Source organism: Populus alba, chromosome 5 (assembly GCF_005239225.2).
Source record: "Populus alba chromosome 5, ASM523922v2, whole genome shotgun sequence".
In the NCBI taxonomy this organism is placed as follows: domain Eukaryota; kingdom Viridiplantae; phylum Streptophyta; class Magnoliopsida; order Malpighiales; family Salicaceae; genus Populus; species Populus alba.
The window spans coordinates 4,275,881-4,287,302 of record NC_133288.1 but is presented as its reverse complement, the minus strand read 5'-3'; the positions used below and the strand labels follow the sequence as shown (position 1 = coordinate 4,287,302).

General features: G+C 35.5%; 1 protein-coding gene across 2 annotated transcripts; it reads right to left on the bottom strand.

The window, feature by feature from the left end:
- Nucleotides 1–1,991: 1,991 nt before the first annotated feature.
- On the bottom strand, nucleotides 1,992–7,728 carry LOC118032063 (uncharacterized). 2 transcript variants are annotated; one of them, XM_035036652.2, is made up of 10 exons: nucleotides 7,199–7,728; nucleotides 6,195–6,358; nucleotides 5,837–5,948; nucleotides 4,516–5,593; nucleotides 4,323–4,413; nucleotides 3,999–4,156; nucleotides 3,856–3,907; nucleotides 3,675–3,754; nucleotides 3,493–3,586; nucleotides 1,992–2,974 (listed from the first exon to the last, which is right to left on the bottom strand). In XM_035036652.2, exons 4-10 carry the CDS (start codon nucleotides 5,455–5,457, stop codon nucleotides 2,409–2,411), a joined length of 1,983 nt encoding a protein of 660 aa, XP_034892543.1. In that variant the 5' UTR covers nucleotides 5,458–5,593; nucleotides 5,837–5,948; nucleotides 6,195–6,358; nucleotides 7,199–7,728; the 3' UTR covers nucleotides 1,992–2,408. The 2 variants fall into 2 exon arrangements, with proteins under 2 accessions (XP_034892543.1, XP_034892552.1); XM_035036661.2 differs by having other exon boundaries at nucleotides 7,273–7,728.
- Nucleotides 7,729–11,422: the final 3,694 nt, after the last annotated feature.

The window sequence follows — 11,422 nt, the reverse complement described above, 5'->3', positions numbered from 1 at the left end:
CTGAACTTATTGCTTAAGAGTTATGTGCTAGGCCCTTAATAAATAAATTTCCCTACTCGTTAAAATGAAATAAATAAGGCCTTGCATCTGAATAAAACTGAAGCCGAAATAAAATTATGTAAGCATGCAGGAAGTAATTGCAATGTATCATCACTTCGTCAGTGCTGTAATCATGCAAACTCTCTACACAAATATTAATTGCAATGAAACCATATATATATATATATTCACGAGCGCGTGAGAGCGCGGTGGAAGCATAGTAATAATATTATTATTATTATTAATTTAATTTTTTATATTTAATTTATTAGAAATTAATTTTTTTTTTTATGTTTGATGTTTTTGATATAATGACTCGGGTCAAGGGTTTAAAAAGTTGATGTGTATCGACATCTTTTTTTTGGCTTATTGGGATTTGTAATTTTTTTTTTAAAAAAAGTATTGAGTTATCTCAATCTCATAACTTCGTAAATGATTTTTATTGGTTAACTCAGATTGACTTATTTCTATTAACTAGATTATATGTCTATTACGTTGCTTCATGTTGACTAGAGTATGATTTTTTTGTTTATTTTTTATACCATTATATACTTTCAAAGATTGTTTTTCCAACTTATTGTGGTTTTTTTTTTTTAATTTTATACCTTCACCATTCTTATTATTTTTTAGCTAATTAAAATAAAACAAACTTATTAAATTTGGTTGGTTAATAACTTGAGTCAATTTTTTTTATTTCTTTAAAATATACTTGCAATATCCAGACAATATAATGTAGCAAAATAATCATATTGTAAAACTGTACGTGAAAATATACCTAGGAGTGAGTATCCTCCTTCTATTTACTTCCCTTCCACTTCCACTTCTCTTTCCCTCCTCAAAACCAAAACAATCACCTCCTCAATACCCCCTCTCTCACCCATCCTATCTACATCCCTAACAAAATCTCAAACCCTAATTAGCGTTGCTTGTCTAGCAGTGCTAGGGTTGAGAATATGAGATTTGGGTAAAAGGTAAAGGGAAAATGGGAGGTTGAGAAGTGGGTAAAGGACAAAGTTAGAACTCAGGATCGAGAGTCAATAAATTTTGTAGTTTTTGTCAAACTCATAAACTTGGTTCAAGTTTATTAAGTTTATCTAGTTCAATTGAGTCTAACTGAGTTTGCTAGTTTTCAAGTTTTTAACCTGATTTTACATGTTATATATAAGTTTACTCATAAAATTATATTTGCAATTTTGACAACATTAATCTCCTTGTCCAAAGATCAAATTTATTGAAAAAAAGAGAGTTCTATCAAAATTAGGGCACCGAACAGAAATTTTGGATCATCCGGTCCAACCCAAATGACGGTATCCTTGTAGTTTAAAATTTATATAAACGCCACCGAAGAATTTACCTTATTTGTATGGGATTTGGGAATTATCAAGGCTTTGATGATGATGGCACATAAACTTTGACAATGACTTTTACTGGATTATAGTGGTTGCAATTGGGGAGGTTTAATTTTTTTTTAATTATTTTTTATTTAAAAGTATATAAAAATAATAATTTTTTTATTTTTAAAAAACTATTTTTAATATAAATATATTAAAACGATCCAAAACTTAAAATTATTCAAATAATCACGTCAGCCATATAAACAAACAACCCCTACTCTACTTCAGGATCCCTATTTGAAGCTCAATACAGAGACCAGTTTCGATTTCTAAGTAAACCCCCTTTTGGGTGTCCGCTGCAAGTACTTGATGTCAACTAATTAGGGCAACTTCACTTTATTCCACAAAAATTAAGCATTGAATTTCTAAAATCTGAACCTGTAATTTCCTTGACATAAGCAACTTAACAGTTACTTATCATTTTTGAAAAATTATTTTTTTCACTATTCTGCTGACAATTGCATTACCATGATCAAGAATCATGAATTCCCTTTTTATATAAAGTTCAAAGAAACATTTTGGCCAAAAAAAGAGGAGGATAAAGGACACCTAACAAAATAAAAAATTGACTGTATTTCTTTTTCATACCATAAACATGTTAATCATTCACAAATAGGGAGTGAAAAGATTTTTAAGAAAAAAACTGTGGCATGACTCGATTAGCAGCATGTGACCACAGAATCCTAATGGCATGCAAGTTACAAAGCATGTCAAGCGACTCACTTTCTGGCTTTCTGCTGGTGATTTGAGGATATTCTATCAAGAACAAGGGTGAGTACAAGAACTAGACTAGGGAACATTTACAACAGATGGTGGGGTTCGCATTTAAAGCTGCAAATCATGATCATTTACCTGCAGACTAAGATGGATCTGGCTAAATCACAAGTTGGCCCAAATTTGGATGACACTATATGTCATCTGGCGACACAAGGCTCGAGTCAACTTCATTAGCGAGACCTGGAAGATTGCTTGAATCTATTTGAGCATGATGGGCAATCCATAGTTGTGGAAAGCCCTGATCTTCCCATCCCATCCTGCAGTCACAATCACGAGCCCCCATGCTTCTGATAAAGAGATGTGGTCATCGGTGTTAACGCACTGCTGTTGATGGAGGCTTTTGATCTGCTGGTTTTGATATTCAGCATCCAGAACTGGTACATCCCACATAGGAAGTTTCTCCTCCGGCCACGTTGCATAGCTTCCCCTGCATCGACCGTCCATGAAGAACCAACTACCGAGAGAAAACCGTTCTGAATCTTTCCTCCAGGAAGCAGTCTCCTCTGTTTGCGCATTACTCTGGAAACTTCTTCTACTACCCAGGCCTCTCGCTTCTGTTCCCGTGCCTGACCAAGGCACTGCAACAGACACGCCTTCAGAGACGAAAAACTCACAGGACTTCACAGATTTTATATGTTTAGACCATGAAGTGCCCGAGCCATCATAGTTCCATACATAAACACGACAGTCCTCTCCAACCGAGATTATGTGTCTCCCATTTGAAGTAAACGAAGCCGACATCTGACTTCCTGACTTTGGAAGACCTATAATAATCAATAAAAAAAAATGCTAATTTAGGTTTGACTGGACCACATAGAACAGCAAACAATGAATATGGTGCTATAAAAAATGCAGATAAGATCACCAGGAATGTAAGTGGAAATGCGTTGGAAACTCATAAAATAGGAGCGTTGGAAGGGACTTGGAGGCCCTTTCTAGTACTTGAAAATATTGATTCTTATGAGACTGGTATATGGAAAGAATAATAAATAAAAACCCAGAAAGGCTAAGCAAATATTTGATTGCCATGTCTCTCACGAAAAGGGCCTCCCACAAGACACTTTAGACCTTTAAAAACTAACATATGCATTCTACTGTACAACAACACATGGCTCTTGATCAGTAGTCCAATAGAACAAAAAACTTGAGCATCTCTTTGCACAACCATAGATTAAATAAAAGAAGATGAAATGGCACTTCAAAATAGGAAATGTACATCAGAAACAAATTAGTAAAGGGTCTCCAAGTAACCCTTGAAAAGAATTGATATTGCATATTTTACCTTTAAATTTATTAACGATGTCAACCCCATCAAATACACGAACTTTAGAATCTTCAGATGTGATCATAACCCTTGGGCATATTTCCTGGGAAAACTGCAAGATGAGATGATATCAACTGTTAATACTGAACAAGATCATGTCAAGTTCAACTTTCTAATGAGAAGGGATTCAAGTGTAACACCTGAATGCCAGTTATTCTGTTGCCAGAGGTTCTCCTTCTGCCTTGAACATGTACTTCTGCCTCAAGCTGGAGATCAGTACCTATACACCATAAAAAATCAGTTCAAAATCCTCTAAGAGAAGGATGAATGGAGGAACAATTTAAAAAATGTAAAGCACTTCAACGTAGAAGAAATATCTACCTGATACTTCATAGAAACGGCAAGTGCCTTTAATGGTACCAACTACAAACCCCTGCTCAAAAAAAAAAAAAAAGTTAGCATCATAAAAGTGTGGAAACTTTAGATGGAGTATAATATGAAAAGAATAAGGATCAGAATCATACTCTCCCATCTGGCTGGTAACTTATGGCAGATATTACATCTCGTACATCAGTCCAGTGAACAACTCGCTTCTCAGACACTCCCCAAATTCTAACTTTTCCATCGATGGAGCCACTAATGAAATAGTTTTTATCAACAGGATTGAACTGGATGCATGTTACTGTGCCATTCAAAGAAATGAAGCAGAGTCAGCTTAGAAATCATTAACACGTAACAGATTCAAGTGGAAAGGGGGGGAAACAAAGAGAACATGTGAAATGATTTGCAAAAATGATAATGGAATCGCAGATCAAAGAGATATGAGAAGGAACTTTTCTTGTAATTACCATAATTACTGTGGCGAAAAATGTTCAGACTATGGTTGCAACCCAATCTCCACAAACGAACAGTTTTATCCATTGAAGATGAAAGGAGGTGCTGCAACAGAAATTACCAATTTAGCTTCATATATATTGATCAAAGACTTCTTATTTGGACAATTATGTAAATCAAACTGAGTTTTGTACACGATTTACTCACGTTTGAATCAGACCATGCCAAGTCTAAAATTTCACTGGCGTGACCATGAAATTCTTGCAATGGTGTCTCTTCAATCTGGAAAACCTTCTCAGGAATGACTACAGATGAACACATTCTTTTCTTTGAACTCAAATTATTAGACTTGGCTTCTTTCAGATTGCTATCACAATGTCCTTCAGATGAGAAAGACTTGCAAGATGAATCCACCAATGTAACACGCCAAACGCGTATAATCCTATCTTCACCTCCAGTTGCCAAATACTGTCCATCTGGACTAAACTTCATTGTCCAAATGAAGCCCTTGTGAGCTTGAATTTCCTGTCCCGTATATACCCCTGTAAACTCCATGCAACCCTTTTTGTTCTGCTTCACCTTCGTTCTGTTTGGTTTTGGTGCTTCAGTATCCACCTTCGATACTCCAGATACACATCTACCTCCTCTTTCCTCCTTGCTCTTTTTCAAAAAGTGTTTCCACCAACTCTTGATTATACTTTTTCCTGAATCACACTTTTTACATTTTTCTTCTTCACATTGTTCGCATCCTTGCAAATCGAGTAAAGGTCCAATAATCTCATTTTCAGAAGCTACATCCGATTTATCCATCTTGTGTTTACTCATTTGATCAACCACACAAATGGCTTCAGAATTTTCTTCTCTACCAGCACTGCAACTAACCATATTTACCTCTTCAACATTTGTACATGGAACTGAAGAACTTGATACAGCCCCACTGCATTCAGTGATCCTCTCCAGCCCTGTATTCTCATGCCTCTTGGAAGCAAACCCATCTAGACCCATTCCACGTAGAAAACCTTGGCGTCTCTCCTCAACACTTTGTGGCTCGGTCAACCAAATATCATACTCCAACTGATCACAACCCGATTCGAAGTAATCCACAGAATCATAGAACAGATCACGCTTTCCTTCATCAGAGTTCAGCATCTCTCCAAGTACTTGAGACCAATATTCCACATCAAAAACCACTGTCCTCAACACGCCCTTCTCTAGTTAACCATATCAAGCACTAACAACCACCTATATAAACCCACCAATGGCACAATTCACGGACCGAGTTCCACTGTATAAAATATGGAAAACAATATGAGTTGCATTTACTAGGGAAGTACCAGGAACCAACTTCTAACATCAACACCACCAATAACAAAGTGACAAGCTATTCATAAGCATTTTCTAAATCACCAATATAAGAAAGACCCCGAAACGAATAATATATAACTATAAATCGGCACACCTAAAATCCGGAAATGACAATAGTAATCAAATGGAATAAACAAGGATCAAAGCTCCTGGTAACCTGTACCTTGATATTCATGCAAAGTAACCAACACCTCCACTACAAAAACCACTATCAATCACCGCCCCCTCCTTTAATTATGTATCGCGGCACCTCAAGAGTCAACGTGCACACCTTTCTGCACATTTAAAACAAGCCCGTCAAAACCAATGCTCCTTAAGCGCTATGTATCGAAACACAATTCCAAACTCAATTGGTTGGCTTATAAGAGAAAATGGCGGATGAAGGAAAGGTGACACTGCCACGCACACACTAAAATTGAACCACGCCAATAAATGAATTTGCAACAAATGTCAATATCACCAATGGTTAAAGGTGTCCCGAGATCTGGATAATGTGAATGAAAGAAAGTCTAAATCTTTACTTTATTTTGCAAGCGCACGAGCATCAAACACGAGTGGCTGCTAGGTCCAATAAACAAGAAAACTAGTGTTGGCTGTTGTTTTAGCTACAAATACTGCTAGCCTCGTTCTCTTTTGTGTGCTGTGATTGTAATGTAGCAGCAAAGCAGCAGTCTTTCCTTTCACTCTGCAACACAAAGCCAAAGAAAAAAAAAAAGAAGCAGCGAAGCTTAATGAGACACTGGTTCGAGTAACGAAACTTAACCAAGGGAGAAAATTTCAAAAGAATCAAACGTTATAAAAAGAAACCAAATTTAAGCCAAAGAATTGAATTTTTGAAAAGAACGACAGCTAGAATTGTACTTAATTATAGGCATTAAAGTAAAGCCACGTGGACATAACACGGTTGAGCTTGGTTTTTACTTCCCTTTTCTTTTTCTGGATTTTTTGTTGAGAGTTTCTAAAAAGGCAATAAATGGTGAAATTTACAAGAGAAACAATAAAAGTAAAGGAAAGAACCAACCATGAACCAACCAATCAAGACAGGCTGTGATACTTCAAGAAGTAGCATAGCTATAGGCACAACAACACTACACAACAGCTGCTGTGAGCCTAAGAAGCTATTGTCAGTACTACCGAAACAACACAGCACATAAAACACGCTAGGTTGCTAGCTAGAAAGAGGACCTGAAGGAGAAAGCGATTACTCAGCTGTTCTGATCACTTAATTAAAAGCCTATAAAATCTTGGGTTTTGTGCTTCTTCTTTTTTTTCATTTTTAGAGATCGAAAGGAAAGGAGAGACTAGAGAAAGACCTTTCTGTTTCTGGGTTTTTCTGTTCTTGTTTTTTTTTCATCACACATTTCCGGGCTGTCTTGCTGACAGATAAATCCACAGAATGCAATAAAAAGACTGTAAAAAAACAAGAAAAGTCGAGATAGATAGATAGATAGATAGAGATAGAGAGAGAGAGAGAGAGAGAGAGAGAGAGAGAGAGAGAGAGAGAGACTTCGGATTCTATGATTACATGAATACTCGGCTTGATATCTTTTGTTGATTGAAGAAGTATCTTGCTTTGTTTCCCCTTACTATCATACATACCTTTCAGTTTCTTTCTTTCTCATTCTCCAAAACCCAATTCTCAGTTTTTTGCCTTTCCTCTATGTGCAAACCCCTTTTTGGTTTTATTTTTTCACAATTTGTGCTTTGTCATTTTCGGTGAATTTTCCTTCATTGAGAGTCATTCCTGGTGAAGCCTAAAGACCTCTGCTTTCCTACTGTTCTGGGACTTAGGACTTGTCTAATTGCTGCACAGCAATTACACACTCGCTCATAATAAATATGGAGATTCTTGTAATTAGAAGAAAAAATATATTCTGAATTGTCTTAATAAATATGGAGACCCTAATGGCCACAGAAGTACTCCATTGTGAGGTGAAGACTGCGGTGTACCAAACAGTACGGATGGCTTCGGTGGTTGTGGGGAAGAGGAGACTCGCTGGAGAGGTCGCGACTTGTGAATGAAAAGGAAATGATAAGATGGATCATGGTCCTGTATCTATCTATCAATATCAATAATGGTAATGCATCGTGTCACATCGTAAATAAATAAAATCAAAATTGTGGATATATTGTTTTGTTTTTCAATCTTTAGAAGCCTCCAAACCCCTGTTTAGTTTTTTTTTTAGCTAAGAACATGTTAGATTATTTTTTATTTTTAATATAAGTATATCAATGTTATTAAAAACCATTAAAAGATCAATTTAATATCTTTTTCAATACCACCCAAAACAAGAATAAAAGAAGAAGAAGAATTCAGTGTCACAATCTGAAAGGTCCGCACTAGTTTTGCCATGCTCTTTAACTTTATCAACCGATGATTTGGACACGTTGATGTGTTGTGTTTGGTCGTGGGTCCATGATTTAAATATGGCAACAAGAAGTGACCTTATTCTATTTGCTCGATGAAAAGGGTTTTGTCTCCTTAACCAAATACGTCTCCGTGAAAAGGAACCTCTTTTTCACCATTTGGAGTCGAGGGGAGTTGCCAAAAGATCAAATCAAGAAAAGGGCAAAAAGTTGAAGCAAGATCTTTTAGCATGAAATATATATATAAAAAAAGGGTTTTTACTGCCATGGAGGAACGAGTAGAACGCCCATGATGGTTAAATCGATAGATTTGAGTTTGGTGTGATTTTTTATTATTTTATTTAAATCTAACAATCTAATCGAGATGAATATTTTAGATTTTGTGTCGTTAATGGAAAGAAACCTAACATAAGAAACCTTGATGAGACCCACCATGTGCGATGGACAGATACTTAGCTACAATGACTACAATACAAAACAATGTGCAAAAGTCTTAGCCTATTTATATCTAGAGTAATTATACAGATGCTTTTTTCTGCTTTTTTTTTATATATATATATAACGATTAATGGGATTTTTTTCAATTAATGATACGGTAGCTGATGATTTTTTCAAAATAATTTCCTTTCATGGATGAGATTATGCTAAAATTAAATGTGATTGTACGTATTTATATTCTATCTTGACAAGGAGAACAAATCTCCTCGCTTATTTGCTGCATTAAATATGCATTATTATCACGATAACGTTACACACACACACACACACACACACACACACACACACATATATTTCCACAGATAAATAGACATCCACATCCTTAATTTATGTGATTGATGGGACGATGAGATGTTAACAGCCTTGCTATGTGCATTGTATGCCTCCACTACCATATACTAGCATGCCCATATGAAGACAAGAATTCCAAGGATAAGGACTCTCAATGTGCTGGTTTTGAGTGGCATATCTCATCTCAAGGATCGAGATAATTATTATTGATCTTCTAATTTTCAATGGCTGAAAAGATGAAGGCTGTGAACCCTACCTGGCAAGGGCATCTACTCACTAATCAAGATAGATTACAACCCCACACGAGCTCTAATTATCGAGTATGTCAGTAGATCTAATCACTAATCTAATTCTTAATACTTGGAAGCTTTATGTGCTTCTCTCATTTAAAATAGACAGGGTAAACCCTAAAACTTTTTTTTTTCCCCGAACAAAAGGTGTATTTCCATAATTTTAAAATAATTCTGATTTGTAAATTTATATAATATAAAAAAAACTAATGGTATAGAAGAAGTTTGCCACTTCATGATTGAATATTATAGATCACGAAATCCTAGTTAATGCAGCCGAATGAACATAAATTATTCGTAGTCTCGAAATGCACACAGATTACCTGTCATCAGTCTAGCATTTATAAGCTCTAACACGCAGATAATTTTAATTGAAATGGTGTTTTTGGAGGAGAGTCATGGGTATTTTAACAGTTAAAAGTTTATCACACAATAATCAACCAAAAAATAATTGCAACGACCTAGTCGGAGATGGAGATGGATAGGTACAGGTGACAAGACCAAGATATGGGCCAAAGTATATCGAGGAAGATGACAATGGGTTTTTTGGTGTTAAGTGCTGCAAATTACGCTGGTGTTATTTGACCCAAAAATCATGAGATTTGATGTGTTTAGGATAATATTTTGGTCCTTAGAATTAAAAACACACTCCTCTTTTGCTTAATAAGAAAAAGGCACTGAAAATATTCACTAATTCTTCGCTATATATGCTATGTCTACTGTGCTTCGATGATAAGCACAAGGTACTGGACATCAATTCCAAGCTACAATAATTCTTATAAAAGGAAGTAATGACAAATAAATACATTTTTTATTTATTTAATTATCACTGCTATCTTAAGTTTAGTGCCAGGAAACTTGGAGAGAAATGAGAATTCCCATACCATTTTGTGCTAAATGGTAAGATCAAGACAGGGTTAATTTCCAAAGACGTACAGTGCCTCAGTTACTATGCACCATGGCTGGCAGTAAGAGGAAAGATAACAATGGAAAATAAATTAAGAAGAAGAATTACAGCAAGGGTTCAAGTCCTATCTTAGGAAAAGGACGGCCTCGTTTCAAAGAACGAGAAAAAACCTACTGCTAGCAGATTAAGGGTTCTTTTCTCGACAGAAAAGATCAGCACTAAAAAAAATAATTAGGTTAGAAAAGAGAAAAGAAAGCAAGAAAAGGGAATCAATGGTAGATGCGTATAGTGTGAATTAAATTGCATGCATCTAACCATAGCTTGCCTCTCATGAAAAAGATTGCTACTTTTGTATGTAGAAGAGAAACGTAGAAGGGATATATATCCAAGATGCGAACCCTAATGACTAAGGGACTCAAAAATCCCTTACTTCAGTTTCGAAATGGTTTTTATCCTCCATTCATTCATGTTTTTCTCGCCAAACAAACATGAGATAAATACATGCATGCACATATATAAAATTAAACACAAGCTCAAAAAACCATAGCAGGAGTATAAACTTGTACAAGAAGAGCAAATATTCAAGAAACTGACCTGAAAAGTGAAGGCAGCGATGGAAGAGAGAGGGGGCCTCGTCAAGAATGAACTAGAGCTTGCAAATGCTGACTATCAATGTCCTCGACATATTTATATGGATAGATAGATGGAAGAGAGCGAGAGAAGATGATAGATAATAGTATGAAGACATGTTTGGGTGTTTAGCAAATCAAGTAGGAGCACATTGTCTTGTATACCATTTTTTATTGCACAACTATTGGAGAACTTCTTGCTCCTAGCATAATTAGCCACCTAGTCACCAAATGGTCCCTAGGTTTTTTTAGGGGCAAATCTCCGCTCAATCTTCTCTCGATATCCGCTCATTTAAATCCAAAAAGGTGCATGCTTTGTATATATATTAATTGGTAGAGTGTAGGGAAATCATGTTAAGGGGATTTTGTAGGTGTTTGATCACCCATTTATCATTAATTCTTTTACCCCACACACACACAAAGATATCATTAAGTTTATTAGCCTCGTGCACACACACGTAGACACATGTATACCCATAAAATTAGCAACCCTTTTCCTATTATTTTGTTTATTTCAATAGTTTTGAGTTTTTTGGATCTGCTTTTATGCATCAAAACCAAGGTTGTTATTTTAAATTATTGTGTATATATATAATTTGATGCATTCAGGAGAATTTTTTTATTCTTATTGAAAATCATCTGATAATGAAACTAGTGTTTCTATGTACACTAGCTAAACCGGATATTTGACCCTTTAATTATTGATTAAAATCAAGCAGTTAATTCTCATTAAAAAAATAGATTTGAATCCTCTCATGTTAATTGGA

What these genes read in the sequence shown, in the direction of transcription:
- LOC118032063 (XM_035036652.2), bottom strand. Translation starts at nt 5,457, where the DNA reads ATGCTGAACTCTGATGAAGGAAAGCGTGATCTGTTCTATGATTCTGTG. An exon ending in ACAGAATAACTGGCATTCAG is followed by an intron (nt 3,587 to 3,674) that starts GTGTTACACTTG and finishes CTCATCTTGCAG; the next exon opens with TTTTCCCAGGAAATATGCCC. An exon ending in CATCGTTAATAAATTTAAAG is followed by an intron (nt 2,975 to 3,492) that starts GTAAAATATGCA and finishes TGATTATTATAG; the next exon opens with GTCTTCCAAAGTCAGGAAGT.